General features: G+C 35.4%; 1 protein-coding gene across 4 annotated transcripts in view; it reads right to left on the bottom strand.

Moving 5' to 3' along the window:
• LOC111059344 (alpha-N-acetylglucosaminidase) overlaps positions 1-22,062 on the bottom strand; it is a 77,985-nt gene that overhangs the window by 37,548 nt on the left and 18,375 nt on the right. For 3 of the 4 annotated variants that reach the window (XM_039430807.1, XM_039430805.1, XM_039430804.1), the window contains exons 13-15: positions 13,427-13,513; positions 12,636-12,838; positions 12,204-12,324 (exon numbers count right to left, since the gene is read on the bottom strand). In XM_039430807.1, the coding sequence (XP_039286741.1) occupies positions 12,204-12,324; positions 12,636-12,838; positions 13,427-13,513 (411 nt within the window). Of the gene's footprint in view, positions 1-1,670; positions 2,368-12,203; positions 12,325-12,635; positions 12,839-13,426; positions 13,514-22,062 lie in introns of those variants that run through there. The other variant, XM_039430806.1, reaches the window with a different exon arrangement.

Below are 22,062 nucleotides of genomic sequence, written 5' to 3'. Positions count from 1 at the left end.
AAGCCAGTATATATTGTAATCTACATAAATAAAGTACTCAATCAATCAATCAATCAATCAACTACTAGTATTTATATAGTATTATTCTGTTATATATCTATCACAGTAATCTCTATCAGCAGCGACTATATAAACGCTTAATATAAGGTTGTTAGGGAACGATAATAATAAGAATATGTGATGAATAATCTATCCTGTTCTAGGCAAGCAATATTTCTGTATCACAGATATCCAAAAACTTCAACACTAGAATGTGAATATTCTTTGAAACGGTTTGATATAAATTGATGGGCGATTTCCACCATTCATTATCTTTTGAAATTCTATTTTTGAATCTTGTATTAAAACCTTCCCATAAAAATGTTAGATTCAATGTGGCGGAACCAAGATGGAAGACCAAAATTTTGAAGCTAACTACAGATTTTTTTTAAATTTGAATAGGATTTCCCAGTGGAGCCCACTGTCAAATTATCTTTCGAAAAGGAGCATTAAGTTGTTTTCCTATTAATATTAAGCTGTAGGCCTATATGAATCCATAGAACTTCATAGATTTCTCCGTATGGGTGAATGATTCAGAAACAAAATTCAAATTCGTAAAATTAATAATACAAACGTCAGAGCAAACTGCCATCAGAATTTGTATTACTAGTAGTTCTGTAAACAGTAGACCTCACGCAGTATTCTCATCCACAAGTACCTGATTGAAACTATAGACCTTATGGAAATACAGCAATATACTTGCTTCTCCACACATCTGTGTAATCACTTGTCAGCTGATTTATGATAAAAAATTCTATAGTCTGATTTTTACTCTAATATTGGCATATGAAGGAGGCTCCTTTTTCCTTTTATATTATCCTTGGAATGCAAAATTTCCAAAAACCTTGTATATACGTCGACGCGCAATCAAAAAAGGAACATACCTGTCAAATTTCATGAAAATCTATTACCGCGTTTCGTCGTAAATGCGCAACATATAAACTTACAAACATTTAAACATTAAGAGAAACGCCACATCGTCGACTTGAATCTTAGACCTCACTTCGCTCGGTCAATTAATATTATGCGTATGTTATTGAAGGATAATAGTAAGGCAGACATGTTATTTCTATTTCCTGAAAAAAGTGAGTAAAATATTTTGTTGCTCAACGAACTTGACCTGTAAAAAGGTTTGAAGAGTGAGTATTAAAAATTTGAAGCTGATCGATCAACTCTTTCCAAAATTATTGCAGTACATTCAAAAAAAGAAACAAACAAACCCACAGACTGGCAACAACTTTGAACTTGGGTAAAAAGTGAGAACTTGCTAACGCTCGTTCGATAAGTATTATTGAGAGAACAACGGGCGGTATGCTCAAGTTGGAAGCACATAACTTGAAGGATTCAAATTATTTCAGTGTAGGGGATTGTATATTTTACAAGAGAGTATGTTTCTGAGGGATCTAGTCCTATAGTGAGAAAGTGAATAAGAGAGGATTCAATTGAATCGCTGCTTTAGTATTGTTGCACAGCCGGCCTTCTCTCACATTCAACCTCTCGCATTCTCCAGTATGATGCTACATCAATATTAGATTATACAATCCTACTCAGTGGAATGGGGGAGGGAATTCACAATATTACAAGCAAGAGTTGATAGTAATGGATATAATTGACACAAAAAAATTACAAATGTAGGCATGGGAAAGTCAAATTCAATATAGGTAAAAGATGAATATGAAAAATATTACTAATCACAATGAATATTGAATGTCGATAATATAATAATATAGTGAACTATAAACTGTACCTTATACATCGATTTACATCAAATGACAGTATTATATAAAAGACGAATTTCCTTGTATGAAAAATGTAATAATTAGAATAAAGATTAAATGCCATTTGAATTTTCGATTCTCTGAGAAGGATATAAAATAGTATCATTCCCATCAGCACACAACAGGGTAAGAGAGAGTGTGTGTGTGAGAGAGAGAGAGAGTGGCGCAGGAGTGATAGAGAGAGGGTTGAGGGTGAGGGAGTGATAGTTAGAAGAAACAGTGATTTGTCTTCTGGGATATCACGGCCTGTCTACTGTGCAACAGTAATGGGGCCATTCCATCTATGCCCCACTCCTGATGACATCATTGCTATTGCTGATGTGATGTCCACTTTTCCGGGAGGATGCTGACTTTCTGATGTCGCTGAGGCCAGCGAACAGCTGACTGGCTTCCGACTGCCAGAACTGACCTACAGCTGTATTGCAGTTTGCGCTGATGTCAACCACCTACCACGGGCTGAGATGTCTGGGTACTACCGTCGGGTGCATGGGTGCATCTCTTCGACCACCCCCATCCATATCGAAGGGCTGTTCCAGGTCCCAGCTCCAGGCTTGATGTCGACCAGATAATAGTGTCAAGTGTTAGTGTGAAAGCAAATTAAGGGTGAATGAAATTTTGGTGAAATCGTCTTTTTTAGGGGAGGAGGTAATGTAATAGTGTGAATATTGAGAGGGTAGTATTGTAGTTGTTTTTGGGTATCTTATATTATTTTTCACGTTTTTGAACTGGAATGAACTTTGATTTTACTGTTTGTTGAACCCTGCGTTTTCAGTGTGTGAATTGACTCTGTCTTGTTTGAATTTGCTAACTTGTTGCTCAGTTGTCAAAATTAAAACAATTTTCGTGCATTTTTCAAATGCAGTTTCAATTTCATGTCGAAAAAAGCTACTGTATTTGGGAATTGTACGACCATTGACCTTTTTGCAGCTTTGGCTTTTCCACTGGAAGTTATGCTCGACGCTCGTGGAGGGGGAATAATTTTCAGTGAAAAGGCGACAGTTCGAATTGAGACATAACTGGGAAAACATGTAACGGTGTGCGAGCCTCGGTCCTCTGATTGGGCCCATTTCCCATTCAGAGGGACAATTTGTTAAGTTTTCTGTTATCAGTCATTTTTATGTAGTTAAATAGAAACCAAAATTTAATATTGTTAGTGAGAGTAGAACCAGGAAATTATTTGTGCGTATGAGTTCCAGCATAGTGAGTTTTCTTAAATCGTATGTGTATGTGTTTCTGAAGAGTCGAAATTTAAATTGTAAAAATGGTGAGTGCCAAACTTTTGTTGTCTTCGTATTGTAGCTCAAAATTTAGCAACATAGAATGACCGAGGCCCGAATTTAAATGCAGCAAGTTAGCAGGTTCCCAAAATGTATAGATTAAAAAATTGAGTATGTCTTCTTGACCTGAATCGATTGCTGAATAACTCTGTTCTGTTTGAAAATTTGACATGTTACCTGACTTATATTAATTCGTTCTACCTATTTAGAGTTCAATAAACCTGAGGTTGAATTTTAAAAAGTATTTTTCATTAAAGTTCCTGGCTAGTAGTTACTATGTTTGCTAGAATATGTGACAATGATGATAATCTGTGCTTTTGAATGAACGAATCCACTAAAAGCTCCCAACCAATCAAGGATTCAAATAGAGATTTGATAGCATAATTTTGGTAAATATTATAGAAGAGAAGAAACAACCCCCCTCCGTTTACATTGGTGGCCAGCGGTGGTATAGTCTGCAAGAATGACTATCGAACCACATGTATTCTTATATATTTCATATTTTGGAAGATTAAACTAAATAGAGACAAATATGTCACCGGTTACAGAAATGATGTCAGGTGTGGTGTAGGGTTAAAAATACCTCCACCGGTTGCATTTTGATGGGTAGAGCTCCTATTTTATCTCAATCATTTGAACATTCAACGTGTCTGATGACTTGTCTCACCCACCTCATCGTTGGATAGTTTAGTTCGAAAATTTTGGGAAGTTGAAAACATTCCGGATTTAAGAAAAAAACTCACGGAGGAGGAACTGGAATGTGAGAACAACTTTACTTCGACCGTTCGGCGACAAGACTCAGGGAGGTTTGTTGTTTCACTATCGTTCTCTAAATCTCCTGATTGTCTTGTCTAGTATTCATATGCTATGTCAGAACGCCGGCTCATCAGTTTGGAGAAACGACTCATGTGGGATCCAAATATGCGTTTAGCCTATCATGATGTAATCTTGGACTATCTTGAGCAAGGTCACATGGGATTGGTCGAAAATCAGAATGATAAGATTGATTATTTTATACCTCATCACGCTGTAATCAAAACTCAGAGTCAGTCGACGCCTTTGCGCATCGTTTTCGCAGGCGCAAAAACTACTACTGGTGTGTCATTGAATGAATTGTCGGACCCAAATTGCAAACTGATATTTTCGTTTTATTAGTTAATTTTCGGTTGTTTTCCATCGCCATTACTGCTGATATAAAGCAGATGTACAGACAGATTCTTGTCGATGAATCATGTCGAAAATTTCAGCGTTTGTTATGGAGATTTTCGTCTAATGATCCCATACAAACATACAAATTTTTGAATTAAAAACTGTCGTCTTCGGTTTGAGTGAGTCACCGTTTCTAGCTCTCAGAGCTGTTCATCAACTAATTCAAGAGGAGGGAGAAAGTTTCCCTTATGCTAAAGCTCATCTTCCTGGGCAATGTTTATGGACGATTTTGTGACAAGCACGTCTTCTTTAAGTGAAGCAAATAGACCTTGTAGTCAAGCCAAAGAATTGTTCAAGAGAGGGAAGTTTGAACTTACGAAATGGAGCTCCAACTCACATGAATAATTAATGATGAATTTCTCCGAAAATGAAAAATCGGCTGTGTCCAAAGATTTCGAGTTGGGAAATCTGTTAGCTGTCCTTGGTTTGAAATGGCAACCTGGTAGAGATTCATTCTGTTTTTCTGTGAATCCTAATCAGTCTGTTCATATTGAATTAGTTTCAGATCTATCAACAGCTATGTTTTTATCAGCATTTCGCCGTTTCCTTTCTCGTCGAGGCCCTTGTAGGGTTATTTACTCTAACTGTGGCACTAATTTTGTCGGTGCCTATGAACCGTTACAAAAATTATCGCAGTTATTGAATTCGACTGAATTTCAAAACTCTCTCATAAACGAATTGGCGGAGTATCGTATAGATTGGAAGTTTATCCCTCCTGGATCTCCCCATTTTGGCGGGATTTGGGAAGTCAATGTCAAATCGCATTTGTTCCGAGTGATCGGTACTCAACTACTCACTTATGAAGAGTTGAATACAGTGTTAGTGCAAGTTGAAGCCGTCTTGAATTCCAGGCCGTTGTGTCCATTAAGTGAAGATATGCGCGAACCTCTCGCACTGACAACTGTTCATTTTTTGAACTTGACGCCATTGAAAGCATTCCCTATGAGAGATGTAACTGATATTCCAGTAAATCGTCTCACACGACATGAATTAATTGATCAGTTAGTGCAATCATTCAGGAACAGGGGGAGAGTGGAATATTTACATGAGCTACAAACACGGAAAAAATGGACTAAGTCATTGCCCCCTCACACCATTGGTACCGTAGTAATTGTCGACCAGCCTAACTTACCACCGTTGCAGTGGCCTATTGGTATTGTGGTAGAGGTTTTCACTGGAGCTGATGGACAAGTGCGAGTTGCACTTGAGCGGTTGAAAAATAGTCGTTTGAAAAGGCCGGTTACAAAATTGTTTGCCAGTCAGTGTGAATTTAGCTTTCGTACAGCTCATCTTTCGTATACTCACTCTCGAGGCTTTAAGATTCAGGAAATTCGTCCTGAATCTGCCTAAATATTCGTGTCGTTTAATATTATAGGAAATTCGGCCTATACATTAATTTATTCGTGTACATAAATTAAATTTTCGTTTTACGTGAAAAGTTACTCATGTTTCGTATTAGTGAAAAGTGAATGCCAGAACTCAATTTTTAGTTTTTGTTTTTATCAATAGTCAAGTCATAGTTTTATATATCCAGACAGTAATCTCAGAACGGGAAAACAGCAAGGAACCAACTTTAATAGTCGCACTTTCGATTTACATAATTTCACCTATATTTTCCTTTCATCTATCCTATCCAACTGTCCACCTTTTACCTCAAATATAAGTAGGGAAACAATTCGATTCGCAAAATGTTGGATTTGGGATTTGGTGAGTACATTTTCTGATTTTCTATGTTCTTTGTATGTAGTTTTCCTGAATGGATATATTATTCAGCACAAAGATTTGATTCGTTTTATACAGTCCACTTCAGAGCATTTGAAGCTTGTAGTTTGAAATATTCAAATTTAAAGAATCAGTATTTACGTAGCAAATATTGATTCTATTGATAAAATGCTATCACTTGATGTTACTTACACTTATTATTCTTCTTCAACATAATCGCCATGAAGATTGAGGCATTTGTCATAGGAAGGAACAAGGAACACCATAACATAAATTTTAACTTGTGTTTAGCTCTGCTCAATTATGTTAAAAATTAGTGTAAATTGAATTCGATAAGTTATTGATTCACTCAGTTCTGTTACATTACATATCTGTGCAACGATTACATACCTAGGAAGTGTCTGAAGAAGTGAGTAATTTACAATAGAAACGTTACAACCTCTAGGGTGACACATTTGTGAGGTTAAATTATTAAGTGTTGTATGGTTCATTCTTGAAATCGCTGTCAGCTGTGTTTCGAATTTCGGAACAATTCAGAGCAGTATCGTCTCCTGGTCCGTTATTCTGTTATTGTGAGGGCTAACCAGCTGACTGATTAATCAATCTTACAACGTCACTCTCCTTATCTTCTTTTTCATACTAAGACAAGATCTACCGTCGGACGTAAACAAGAACCTCAACGTCAACACCTTAACAGAACTATAGCGTCCTTCAGCGCATTGATAGTTGACACCGGCCTCTTCTATCATTGGTCAACCTTTCGCTTTCAATCAAGCGGCAGTTTTAAATCTAACAAATATTATTGACCTATCCATATTCAGGAGCTTCCTTTGCTTCCAGCCTCGATAGCTCTCTTGGCAATATCCGATTTCCTTTCTGCTCTTCCTTTATAGCTGTACTCTCTCATAACATACCTTATACGCCCCTATCAGAAATGAATAAACGTATGACCCGGCGAAAACACGAGAACTTAATTCGCGATGTTAAATCTGACCTGGATAATTTAAACGGTGGCCTCGTTAATGATGATGTAGTTGAATTGGCTGTGAGTACTAGGGGAACACTCTCTTACATTGCCGAAAAATACTCAAATGACGCAATTATTGACTTGATTCCGGATATAATCGGAGTCCTAAATAAACTGGACAATGCTTTAACGGACAACTATGAGCTGAGAAACAATCTGACAGAGATAGCAGAGGAAAATAAACAATTATCTAAGCTCGTGAGTGATGAAAGAAATAGAAGAAGAGCATGTTTCGAGGATTCATTAATCAATGAGGAGAAAGCAGAGGAGGAAATAAATTTCCTTAAATCTCGAATTAAATGTCTGGAGGCATCCAGGCTTGCTTTGAATGAAGAGTTGAAGAGTAAGAATGCTATCATAGACATAATTCAAGCTGAGCAAAATAGTATTCTCAACAGAGAAAAACTAAATTCGGAGCGAAATTCTATTGAGTTTACGGACTTTGTTACACCTAGAAAAACGATTAAACTAAGAAATGAACACAGACAGGTCAGATCCATAGAAACAGTAAACCGATTTTCGGTGCTCTCTTCAAATACATCGTCACCTTTGATACCACAAAAAATACAGGTGATAGCTCAGGTTCATCAACCCCCCTCAACTCAAAGGAAACCAAAGACTCATTATAACGGTGGCGAGCTTACTTCCAAAAAGAAAAAAAGAGTCACAATTCTAGCAGATAGTCAGGGAAAGCAATTCTGTAATTTTACGAGTGAATTTGGAGATGTATTGGAAGTTTTAGTAAGTACTAAAGCTAGTGCAAAGTTGAAGCACGTTATTCAGCAAGGTCTTGACATAGTCAAAGATTTTACAGAAGATGACTGTGTCATTTTATCGGCGGGTTCAAATGACCTCCATCGTAACGAACCTTTTCAACTGACATTGGACCAAGCAATGCGATCTCTTACTAATGTGGATCTAAAAACTAATATCCTGGTATGCAGTGTGCCCTACAGGTACGACGATCCTGCCCTCAATGAGAATATCAGCTACGCCAACGCCTACCTATCAAGAGCGGTGAAAAACTATACAGGAGGACTCAACATTCACTTCATGGATATAAACACGTTCCTGAAAAGATTCCACTTTACGAGGCATGGGCTTCATCTCAACCGACGAGGGAAGAGGATCATGGTCAAACGGCTTGCGAGATATGTGAGAGACTTATTTGGTGCCGATCTCGCATCGTTAAGAACTGAAGTGCTATTGGATAAACCTAATCTCAATGCTTGCTGTTCTCCAGCTATACAATATGTAACTGATACGCCCACGATGATTCCAAAATCTCTTTTCCTGACTCCCAATGTGACTGTTCGTACTCCTATCCTACATTCAAATCAAAATTTCTCAAATATGTCAGCTTCTTCTCAATCTATGAATTTTTTAGGCTTGTCTCAGTTCCCGGTCCTGAACAATTCAATTTAGATGATCACTGTAGTAAAAATAATTTTTCACTATTCTTTTGTAACGTACAAAGCATTGGGAACAAAATTAATGAAATCAATATGTTGAACAATAAACATAATTTTGATGTGCTTTGTATATCTGAGCATTGGTTGAGGGCAAACACTTTAGAGTTGGTTAAAATACACGAGTTTTCACTTGTATCTGCTTTCTGCAGAAGTGAGGCGAGGAATGGTGGAGTCGTCATTTTTGTGGCAAATAAGCATGCTGATCAAATCAAGGTAATAGATGTGACTGCATATAACTGTGAAATCCATCATGAATTTGCCGGGATAATTATGAAAAAACTAAATATTATAATAATAGCTATTTATAGATCACCGAGAGGCAATCTGAATCTCTTCCTTGAAGCTTTAGAAAAACTTATTGTATATTTGAGAGTTAAATATAAAAATAGATATAATTTTATAGTAGGAGGGGATTTTAATGTGAATGTTTTGTCTGCAAACTCTGAAACGTCTGACTTGATTAATCTCTTGAAGTGTATTAACCTAACTCTCACAAATTTCGAGTCTACTAGACTTGACTCAGCATTGGACAACATTGCGACAAACTTGAGCTCGGAATCTTTCTCGGTGAAGGTGGAACCAGTTGCTTTGGGTGATCATGATGCAGTGTGTTTTCATCTGAAATTGGATTTTTTGATGTATCCACATGAACAACCCTTTAATATTCCTCATAAACGGAAATTGAGACCAATTACTTTGTCTGGAATTGAAAGCTTCTGCTCGCGATTGAGTTCAGTTGACTGGTCCAAAATTATTACATACGGAAACGCTGAAGAAAACTTCAATGCATTTTTTGACAGATTTCAGGAATTGTTCCTACAGTCTTTCCCTTTTGTTAATTCTAGTCTGAGATCTAATAATTTAAAAAGAAAGAAATCTTACCTTTCTTCACCTGCTATGGAAAGTTTGAGATGTTATGTGCTGATTGCATATGACAAATTTAAAAAAGACAGGACAGACTCAGCCAGATTAACGTATAATAAATTAAAAAGACTGTACAAATATGAGTTGAAGATGACACAACTAAAATGCAATGCCAACTTCATTGAATCAGCCAAAAATAAATGTGTAGCTGCTTGGAAAATAATTAGAAAAAGTTCCAAACCACCTCTGTCAAATTCAACATTGGTTTCCTCCGATTTCAATAATTTCTTTGTAAATACTGTCTCTGAAATGCGGGAAGCAATTGAACCAGCTAATGTGTCAGCTGAGGAGCTTTTAGCGTCTTCTCCCGGATCCAAGTTTGAGTTTGGTCTGAGGGAATTGTCATCTAAAGAAATTGCAGATATAGTATCCAAAATTAGGTCATCTATCAGTAAAGATATTTATGATCATTCCAGCTCTATGATAAAAACTGTCATAAATGTTATTTTGGAACCATTAACTTTTTGTTTCAATGCCTGCATTAGAGAGTCCGTTTTTCCACGGATACTCAAGCATTCCAGAACAGTGCCTATTCATAAAAAAGGTTGCAAAAATTCACCCAAAAATTTCAGACCCATATCCATCCCACCTATTTTCAGTAAGATATTGGAATATGCTGTTGCTAATCAATTGTACGAGTTCCTTGAGAGAAATAGTCTGTTGTCCACTTCACAGTTTGGTTTTAGGCGAGGAAAATCTACTACTGATGCAGTCACTTCAGTTGTGGCCGAAGTTGAAAAAAATTTTGACAGTAAAAACTACACAGGTGTTGTACTTTTCGATCTGAGTCGAGCTTTTGATGTTGTTGATCATAATATCTTAGCGAAAAAACTCCATCATCTTGGTGTACGTAACAAGGCTCTAGAATTTCTTCAATCATATTTGAGAGATAGAAGTCAGACTGTGTGTGTGAACTCCAGTCTCTCAAGTCCTCTATCTGTTCCTCATGGAGTTCCTCAAGGATCCATTCTTGGGCCTCTACTCTTTATAATCATGATGAACGATATTGAGTACAGTATTGGTTCTAAAGTCGTCTGTTATGCTGATGACTCATCCATGGTAACTGTGGATAGGGACTTGAATGCTCTTCAGCAGAAAATGATCAAGTGTCAGGATGAGGCTGCAGTGTGGTTCTGTGCAAATGGTTTGCTTCTGAATAGAGATAAAACTCAGTTGTTGGTGCTTGCACTGAGACAAATCACTGAGGTCGCTGAGGGTGCAGGAAGTGGCAGGCTTCTTGGTCTCACACTTGACCGAAAGCTTTCTTGGAGTGAGCACATAGATAGTGTATGCTCTAAACTCTCTAGATCCATATACTTGCTTCGTAGTCTAAGGGAATCAGTCCCCAAAAAGTACCTGAGGTCATGTTACTTTGCGTTTTTTCAAAGTGTCTTTGTTTACGGTCTGGAACTGTGGGGCTGTGCCCCAGATGTCCAAAAGGTACTCCTTTTGCAAAAGAAAGCTATCAGGATAATCTCCGGTGCCGCTTATCTTGAACATTGCAAGCCTCTCTTCATTAAGGAGAAAATTATGACAGTGTATAGCATGGTAGCATTTAGGCTTCTAATGAGTGTGAAGAGGAGAATAGACAGTTTCCTTTGCAGAGATGAAGTGCACAGTTATAGTACAAGAAACAGATATAAAATTGATGTTCCTTATTCTAGGTTGGGGAAGATTTTAAAAAGTCCCAAGCACATTTCCCTTAAGCTTTTTAATGTGCTGCCATGCTCGGCAAGGGTTTTGCAGGAGTCCAGATTTAAATCTGAACTGGAGGGCATTCTTTTGCAAAACCCTCTATATTCTTTTGATGACTTCTTCCAGATGAGAATGGACAACTTTTTCAAGCTTTAATTTTTCAACTCAGTTTAAGTCTAGGATGGCCATATTGAGCTTATCGATTTTTCTATTTTCCACAAGGCTGACCATGGTTTCCTATTATTTCCTGTGTATGATTATATAAAATCACTTCATTTTACACATGTGTTTCCAAGTTATTTTATAGTAATTGTATTTTTACCAATGTATTTTAATTATAATTAGTGTTATATTGTATTGACGTTTCCAATTGCCATTTTTTATGTGCTCAAAGGAATAAAAGCATTCTTATTCTTATTCTTATACCAGTAGACCAGCATATCGTAACTCCTCTTCATAAAATTTGGCGCCAAGTGAGTTGAGTAGGCTAAGACATTGTTTTGAAGTTGCTCATTAAATTGGAAGCGCTGCCCACCAAGTCATTTTTTGAGTTTGGGAAAAAGTTTCAAGTCAGGTTTGTAAGGCTGGTGATCGAAAATATCTTATTTGTGGTGAGGACAAATTGTCATGGATCACAACAATTTCAAAAGTCATTTCAACTGACGTCTTCAAATTTCCGACACCATTTACGCACATCATCATTCGTAAGATTTTCTTCGTAACCTATACTCATTATTTGGTAGATTTGTGCTGAACTATAGCTCTTTGCTTGCCAAAAATGAATAGCGCTGTGCTACTAGCACTTGGTGGAAGACTTTTTTGAGGCGGTCAAGTTCCTGGGTTTATAACTCGACAACAATTTACGATCTGGCCGCACCGATCACAGAGCGTTTGGTGGGGAGAGGACACTGTTCAGCTCTGTGAACATCATCCCCCTACCACTTCTCTGTGATATGCGATCGGAGGTTCCTCATAGAACCTGTTGGTATTTTAAAATATGGTCAAAATATAATTTAATTTATGGAAATATATGGCTATTAATGGAATATAATTTTGTTACCTCAGCTGTTGAAGACAAATTTTTAGATGCATTTATCCAATTCTGTAGTAAGAACTTTTCATGGGAAGATAGCAATTCGATCATACTTTGCATTAGTGACAGGAATATTACGGTTTCATTTCTGTAAAGAAAGGTTTTTCGATAAAGTTTTAAAAATTTACAAAATTAGACAAACTATTTGAAAAATGAGACATGTTACCTAGAATCCTATGTAAAATTGATGTAATTACAATCAGTACATATTCTGAATTATGTACATACGTTCTAACAAAATAATGTGCTCTACATATTCATTATGTATATCATGTAGGTATCTATGAATTCAGACTTACAAATTATGTATTTGTAAATAGATAACATTTTCTGCTTACGCCATAAAACTATTTTCACCACTAAAATATTAATACAATAATAATTATACATCTGACTCACTTGTAGAGTGGAATGTTTTTGGCATCCACATAGCTAACAATTCTCTCATACGATTCATCAATTAACAAGCGCAATGCCTCTCTGGTAATATCCACCACATCATACTTGAATGTTTCTGTGAAGGCAGTGCTTGATGGCCAAGTGTTGATTGAGGCAATTGCATTCTTCCAGACGTCAGCCACAGTACAAATATCAAACCAAACCTGCAATAAAATTATAGAAAACAGTACATGGAGTAACTTATAGAATATATTTTTATGTGGCAGTGAGTAAAACATTGTATTTGGATTAAATGGTATGAGAGGAGATACCTCGTATCAACTCATGCTAGGTAATTCAAATCTATTTCATCTCAATTTCGAATATTTATAGAGTTTTTGTGTGGTTGTTATTGTTATTCAAGAACTAGATCTCTAACTCTATATTCTAGATCACATTCTATTTCGAAGTGTATTATTCAATTTTTTCATCATTGTCTTCATCATCTTGACTATTATTATACAACTTGAACTCACTCATCAACTTCCCAATTACCCCATCCAGCCTGGAGCTTATGTATGCATCATCATCAACTTAATGAACTATCCTGTTACATTTCCTATTTCAGTAATAGCAATTGAATGAATTTATAAAACTAATGTTCGATGGACGCTTGATTTTTTATATTTTAGCCAAAATAAATTAAATAATAATTTTCAAGTTTAGAAGATCTGCATTTAAAAGTTTTTTAATACCAAAAACGTTTTATTAACTTCCGTTCCCAAAATTACATTTTTTACAAAAATACTCACAATTTTGGAGAGTTTTAGACTTGGTTGATGGACAAGTATATATTTTCCGTGAAGGGACACCGGTCCATTGTAAGAATAGATGCTGTTCTGAAATACAAAAATAATACACCGAATAATATCCTACAAATAAATTATAACCCATTTACCGTTAAAATTTTTGTCACAGACAATGTACAGGGAAACTTGAATCTATAATTAATGTTAGAATTTAAGCCGGGTCCAGACGCTCAAGTTTACCATCAGTCTTTTGCTCAAGCAAAAGACTGATCGTTTGGTTCAAGCAAAAGACGGATGTAAAATTGCGTCCACACGTCTTATGTCGTCCGTTTTCCTATTTTTGTGCTCACAAGCTCAGTTCGTCATCAACTATGGAAGAGATAGTACTTTTGGCCACTTTGTTTTGTGTGTAAAAAATAGGAAGAAAGGTAGAGTTCATCGTTCACGTTGGAGTAGGGACTGGTTGTTAAAAAGACACAAATTTTCTCACGTTGCATTGCTTCGAGAATTGCAAGATGAATCTGAAAATATGTTTATAATTTTGTTTATATGTTTCTCATTTACAGTGAAACGCGGCAATAGATTTTCATGAAATTTGACAGGTATGTTATCTTTAAATTGTGCGTCGACGTTTATACAAGGTTTTTTGAAATTTGGCATTTTAAGGATAATACAAAAGGAAAAGAAGTCTCTTTCGAACGCCAATATTACCTTAAAAATCAGACAATAGCCATCATAAATCAGCTGTTGAGTGGATTATTACTTGCATGCAATTAATATCCCATTGTAATTTGGTAAAAAATCAGCTGTCGTGTGGACTATTAATTGCAATCAATGAGCTATGCAATGTTGATAACTTGATGTAGCTTATTATTTTTTCTCCCGACTTTTCTCTGCTTTCAACTCGGTAAGCTTTTAAGGCGAAACACCGCAGGCCATAGTTCAAAAATTGCCACCACGTAGCGCTTTAAAATCATGCGAAATACTTCATGCTATTACTCGCTCATTATTAGAGTAAAACTTGTTTTGAAAACTGATTTATTCTTGTAATATCTATCTCCATGCCGCTACCATGTCGATTTATTTTTATGTTTTATTTAAACAAAAATAAATTTCTTAATTTCAAAGGGAACAATTTTTTCAAGAAAAACAGGTAGTCATTTTGAAGATTTGATGATAAAAAATGTTTATCATTTTTCAGCTTGAAGATCGAACCAGTGGTTCCATCGGAATCATATTCACAAGCTTTATCTCTATGATTTTTTATGCGCTCCTACCCTCCACCCCATCCACACGTCACTCAGGCACCACCCCTAAACACACAAGTCACTCACCCACCACCCCACCCTCAAGTCAGCCTTCATTCTTAGTGCTCAGGCTGGTCACAACTTTCCTTAGTTCTTCAGCTTGTTCACTTGTTGTCATATTGACAGTGATCGTGGCTAGTCCTAGGACATAGTATTTCCAGACGCACTTCCTATATAATTCAGATTTCCGTATTATATATATTTCTCTGGCATTTTCGGCCGGTAAAATGGATTCAAGACATACAGTGGAGGGAAAGATGAAGTTGGTTCTTTCAGCCAGGAGAATGAAAAGGCGGCTACCACCAGAATTTCATGCTAACAGACGTAGAAGGTTAGTTGATTTCATTTCATATAATTAGATAAATAAAATGTCACGTACTTTAAGCCTACTATAATATGAAGCAAATCATGCTTTGAATAATTAATATTGTTATTATGTAAATATAATTATATACTCAGTTCGTATTATCTCGAGCGAGGTATTTCGGTATGTATGTTTTTATGTTTGTTAATATGATCAAAGTGAAATCATTCTGCTTGGAAAAACTACGTTGTGGAAACGTAGGTGATTTTTGATATATCTAACCCACAATAACGGAAAATTTCAAAACCGCCATGAAACAAACGTGAGATGAGAAAAATAATTTTATTTATGACAGTAAAAACTTAAAAACTTGCCACTTAGGGATCAATCTTCTGTTGGAAGTCAGAAATCTTCTGACTCTTCAATTGTGAACTTTACAACTGCTCAATCACATTACGATGGTATTTTTTTAGACAACTCTCTATAACTGATCAACACGATCAAAACAATTTAGAGCTTAGAATGTGTTTACAGTCTAAAAGGTGTTCAGGATGTGTTTGCATGTGTTTTGACAACTGTAATAAGAATTATTCATTTAAGCAGCATACTAAACAGAATACTAAATCTGTTCAAAATGTGACTCTTGTTGACACGTCAACGTTTTTATGTACTGATATAGGGGATACAACACCTAGCAGTAAAACAGTTACAGGGGCAATTATAAAAGGAAAAAGTTTTAAATGCGATTCAGCTAGCGGTAATATAAATATTCTCCACCAGAATGTACAGAGTCTATCTAATAAAATAGGTTTAATTGAACAAATCATTGTGGATAAGAAACTAGATATTTTATGTCTTACTGAGCATTGGATGACTGAGGTTGAACTGGAAGTAAATTCTAATCTAAAAGAACTTCAATTAGTTACTGGTTACTGCCGCACAACACGAATGCATGGTGGGGTAGCCATTTATTCAAAATATAGACCTTCACAGTATAGATTATTAAAATATATAAATAACATTTCTGTAGAGCTGGACTGCGAATTAGCAGGTGTAGAATTCTCAAATATTGATACTATGGTCATTACTGTATATCGTAGTCCTCAAGGTACTTTTGAAATGTTTTGTAAAATAATGGAATTAGCTCTTAGTTACTTGAATAAGAGAAACCGAAAGTCAATAGTTTGTGGGGACTTCAACTTACGTTTCAATGCAAATGACAAACAGGCAGATCACTTTGTTAATTTGTGTAGTATGTATGGCTTTGAAATGAGGGTTTATGAGCCGACTAGGGGGGCCAATTGTCTTGATAATGTTTTCTCATCCAGCTTCCAAGACAGTTTGAGTGTAGAAATAAGCAACTGCCATGTCAGCGACCACTTAGGACAGCTTATCTCAGTAAAATTCAATAAATCTCAAAAAAGCTTGTTGTCCTCGAGTAAGATTTATAGAAAAGTCACTAAAATAAATGAAAGTAATATTAATGTATTTAGATGCCACCTGTTAAAGGAAGGTTGGTCAGTTTCTATTTATGATAGTGATGTTGATACGAGCTTTGATGTATTTTTGAATACAGTTATATATTATTATGATCTGAGTTTCAACATGATCAAAAAAATTAATTCTAACTCAAGAACCGCTAGGCATTCTTATAATAAAATCAATTATTGGTTCACTCCGGAGCTGAAAGAGCAGAAAAATAGGTTGGACTTTCTGTATTTTCTTTCTAAAACACACTTAGATTATAGATATATGTATATTAGAGAAAAAAGTTCCTATAGACTAATGATAAGAGAAGCAAAGAAAGTAGCAAACAGAAATATTATAGAAAATTCTGAAAATAAGTCAAAATGTTGTGGAACATTGTAAATAAAAGTAAAACAAAAAGAGAGGAGTTACCGCAAATAAATATATCTCCTGATAATTTTAATAGCTTTTTTGTAAATACAGCTGAAGAAATTAAGAAAAAACTTGTTAAAAACTATAGAGTAACATCGGCTGAACTATTAGAAAAGAAAAATATTCCTGAAAATATTAAGAAGTTCCGATTCAAACCTGTAACAGAAAATTGTATCTTGGAAGTTGTAAAGCATATGTCTACAAAGAATAGTAAGGACCACTATGGACTGTCCAATGCTCTAATAAAGAATATTATCAATTGTATTCTAACCCCGTTCACATGCCTTGTAAATAAAGTCATTGCGGAAGGGAAATTTCCCACCTCACTCAAAATCACTAAAGTAATACCGTTTTCAAGAAGGGTAAACATGAAGATATTACAAACTTCAGGCCCATTGCTATAGTTCCTATTTTTTCGAAAATAATAGAAATTCTGCTTGGAAAGCAATTTTGCAAATTTTTGGAGGAGAATGACTTGCTCTGTAAGACTCAGTTCGGTTCCGAAAAGGCCTATCAACCACCCATGCTCTGATTAAATTGGTGGAGGAAATTCTGGACTGTTTTGAGGAGAAATGTTCTGCTGCTGTATCATTCTGCGACCTCAGTAGAGCTTTTGAATGTGTTTCACATGACATCCTGTTAGCAAAATTGAAGCACTTACAGATTGAAGGATTAGCACTGGATTTATTCTCCAGCTATTTGCAGGGCAGAACTCAATATGTATGTGTGGATGGTAAAAGCTCGGGTACTTTGTCTGTTAAGTGTGGAGTACCTCAGGGCTCGGTCCTGGGTCCTTTGCTCTTTCTTATTATGATTGATGATTTGAGCATCAATGTCCCATCGAAAATAGTCTTATATGCAGATGACACCACAGTTCTCAATAGGCATTCAGATGACACTCAGGCTGTGGCACTTTCTGAATCTAATTGAAGGTAGTTCAAACGTGGTTGAATGCGAATGAGCTGCTTCTCAATGCAGATAAAACAACAACAATCACGTTTGGGCTTAAAAGTAGATCTGCTTCCAATAGCACAAATAATAAGGCTCAGAAATTTTTGGGAATCATTGTAGACCCTACTCTAACTTGGACCCATCACATTGCCAGTCTGAAAAATAAGTTGAGCAGCAGTGTATTTGCCCTCAAACGTCTTTGTGGTGAGCTGGACCAGGATGGCATTCGTCAGGCCTATTTTGGCATTTTTCAGTCGCATATCCAATATGGCCTAATAGTCTGGGGTTGTGCAGCACAAGCGCATGATATCTTTTTGTTGCAGAAAAAGGCTGTCAGAGTCATTGCCAAAGCTCCATTTCGTGAACATTGTAGAGAAATTTTTAAGGGATTGCGTATATCAACACTCTTTTCATTATACATATTACAATGTTTACTGTTCTTGAAAGCTAATCCCGATAAAATGGAGTTGAGAAGTGCTACACACACACATAATACTCGAACAAGTCAATCTTTGAATTTAGCAAGAAGCAGACTCCACAAGACAGATCAAAGCCCCACTAATGCCGCAATCAAAATTATGAATAGACTGCCCTTTGAAATAAGACAACTTAATTACAAAAGGTTTAGAAATGTGCTAGAAAAATTTCTCTTAGATAATCCCTTCTACTCCGTCAAAGAATATATGGAGAAAAAATTATATCCAAGGGATTTTGAAATGAATTAAAAATAATGTATATTTTTGAATGATGTGTATTGTTGTATATTATGAACTGTATGTAATGTATATTTGAATTTCAATCCAATGTACTACTGTGACTGTTTATTGTGGTGGTTTATTGCCCGTTTTTATTGTGCTGTATTGTATTGTGTTGACTGGCCTATATGTCAAATTGTGATGTACTATTGAGGCTAATAAAGATATTCTATTCTATTCTATTCTATTCTATTCAATATCGGGGCTCCAAGCTTCGCTCTGGAGTACATAAACGCATAGTTTATAATATTCATTTATTGATTCACAGAACACAATTCTTGCCCAAACCTGTTTCTCCCCAAATATTGATGTATATCAGTATATACAATATAAATAAGGTAGTCCAAAAAGTAGGTTGTGTTCCATACATTTTTGAATTTAGGTTCAATTATCAGTCCAAAAATTTGAAATCAGGAAAGTTCGATTTCGAGTTTTTACAAACCAAATTGAATAACAAAATAACACTCACTAACCACTTAAAACTGTAAAACAATGATTGACTTTGAAAATATTGATAAAGGTACTTCAATTTTAATAAAAAAAGGTTGGATCTTGAATAAAATCATATCGTTGGTCATATCAACAAATCAGATATCCTATTATATTAAGCGAGCAATTTATGTATTTTTATATCTGGTTATTTATGTTCAACAGATTTCGAAAACGGCTCTAACGATTTTCACGAAATTTTGAACATAGTAGGTTTATGATATAGAAATTCGATTGCACTAGGTCTCATCCCTGGGAAAACTCGCTGAAGGACATGAAAAGGATAATTCATCCTTGGAAAAATAGATGATAATTTCGTCGTCTGTCGATAACAGAAGATGCGTGTGCCTGTGTGGAAGATCAGCTGTGTAATCAATTAGCTTACCGTATCTCGCGAGAAATCTAGAAATTTCAATTGACTTGATCAAAATAATCTGATTTGTTGACATGAGATGGTATATCATAATATTCAAAGTTAATCATAATTTTACAGTTCTAAGTAATCAGTGAGTGTTATTTTGTTATTCAATTAGGTTTGTAAACAATCTAAATTAGAACGTTTATGTTTTCAAATATTTGAACTGAAAATTTGACCAGAATTCAAGTGTATGGAACATAACCTACTTTTTGGAGTATTTATAATGTATAAATCAAAATTCGGGGAAGAAACAGTTTTGGGCTATCCCTGTTAGTCCTTCCCCAATCATTTTAAAGAATCGAGTTCTGTTTATCAATAAATAAATAAATAACGAGCGAAGCTCGGTGCCCCGATATTTTGTTAATCAATATTGCAAGATAAACTGATTGATAAACTCATGGGATAAAGTGATTAATTGCAATAGTTCAACAGCTGAACATAATTCTGGCTCACTCCTACTCAGGCACTCCCATCTTCAGTTATCGACAGACGGCGAAGTTATCAATTGTTTCACCAAGGATGAATAACTATTATCCTAGTTTGTCTACGTTTAATCATAGAGAAATAATAGTGTAAAATATGCTATTGTTTCTCTATGGTTTAATTCATTGAATTGACATTTGAAAGTGACAGTATTTTTCGAAAAATGTTGAGCAAGCCTAAATAACAAGATTCAATAAGGTACTGGCTGATTCATTTAAAAAATTAGTAGCCCCACATGATACCATATGATTGTAAACGGAGGGGGGGTTGTTTCTTATTTTCTATAATATTTACTAAAGTTTACTGCTATCAATTAATCATCTACCGGTATTTGAATCCTTGATTGGTTGGGAGCTTTTAGTGGATTCGTTCATTCAAATGCACAGATTATCATCATTAACTAATTGTCATCTATTTTAGCAACTAGCAACTACGAGTCAGGAACTTCAATAAAAAATACTAATAAAATTCAACTTTAGGTTTATTGAACTCTAAATATATAGAACGAATTAATAAAAGTCAGGTAACATGGCAAATTTTCAAACAAAACAAAGTTATTCAGCAATCGATTCAGGTCAAGAAGACATACTCAATTTTTAATCTATCCATTTTGGGAACCTGCTAACTTGCTGCATTTAAATTTGGGCCTCGGTCATTCTATGAAATTAAATTTTGAGCTATAATATGAAAACAACAAGAGTTTGGCACTCACCATTTTAACAGCATCTACACTTTACTTTTGAGAACACATAATCCAAATCTCAATAAACTCAGACGTTATGAAACTTACTACACTTTACTTAAATTCACGCACACAATTAACTATTTAATTTTACATCTACTGATTCTATCAATTTTAGATTACTATACAAACTGCAACAAAAGTACTGATAATGAAAAACTTTTCAATTTGTCCCTCTGGATGGGCAACAGACCCATTCAGAGGACCAAGGCTCACGCTGCGTTAGATGTTTTTTCGTTACGTCTCAATTCGAACTGTGGCCTTTTCACTGAAAATTATTCCCCCTCCACGAGCGTTGAGCATAACTTCCAGTGGAAAAGCCAAAGCTGCAAAAAGGTCAATGCTCGTACAATTTTCAAATACAGTAGCTTTTCCGAAATGAAATTGAAACTGCACTTGGAAAATGCCCGAAAATTGCTTTAATTTTGACAACTAAGAAACAAGTTAGCAAATTCAAACAAGACAGAGTCAATTCTCACACTAAAAACGCAGGGTTCAACAAACAGTAAAATCAAAGTTCATTTCCGTTCAAAAACCTGAAAAACAATATAAGATACACAAAAACAACTACAATAATACCCACTCAATATTCACACTATTACAGGATGATAAATAATTTCATACGTGCATGTTTACCTAACAATGTTTGGAATTTTCTAAGTTGGGCTGTTTCTTGATTTTTCAGGTGCAAGGGCAACTACATGTAGCTGAGAAAAAATCTGTTATTTTGTAGTGTGGACAAAGAAAGACATCCATATTGAAAAGATCGAGAGGAATGACAGGTTTTGGACCGAGAAGATGGACAAAAAGTTAATTTATTTCTACCATCACGCCTTGTTGCCAGAGATACTGGATCCTCGAACTTGCCGAAGTGTGGCAATCAGGGAGCCCATCAATCCCATTTTCTCATTTTTAAATAAAGTCTCATTAAAAATTATCACATCTATTGGTTTTTTGTTTGTCCTTCTTAGTTCTTATAAATAAACAGTTGTAATAACATTAAAAATTGAGAACATGGATTAAAAACGTTGACCACACACCTTATAGACCTAAAGGTATATGAAAAAACTTAATATAGTTGGAATTAAAATTAAATCAAGAAAATAATATTTTTTAAACTTTACTGTATGAACAGAGATATTGTGGAATTTCTCCATATCAAGGTGAAATGAAAGCGACGTTATCAGTTCCACATAATTTTTTTTGAACGAATTAACTAAACCAATATGACTCAAATAAATCATGTGGAACTGACAATATCGCTCTTATTTCACTATTCTATTGAAATTAT

Source organism: Nilaparvata lugens, chromosome 6, assembly GCF_014356525.2.
Source record: "Nilaparvata lugens isolate BPH chromosome 6, ASM1435652v1, whole genome shotgun sequence".
NCBI classification, from domain to species: Eukaryota; Metazoa; Arthropoda; class Insecta; order Hemiptera; family Delphacidae; genus Nilaparvata; species Nilaparvata lugens.
The sequence above is the reverse complement of the archived record's forward strand: the minus strand, read 5'-3'. Positions and strand labels throughout refer to the sequence as shown.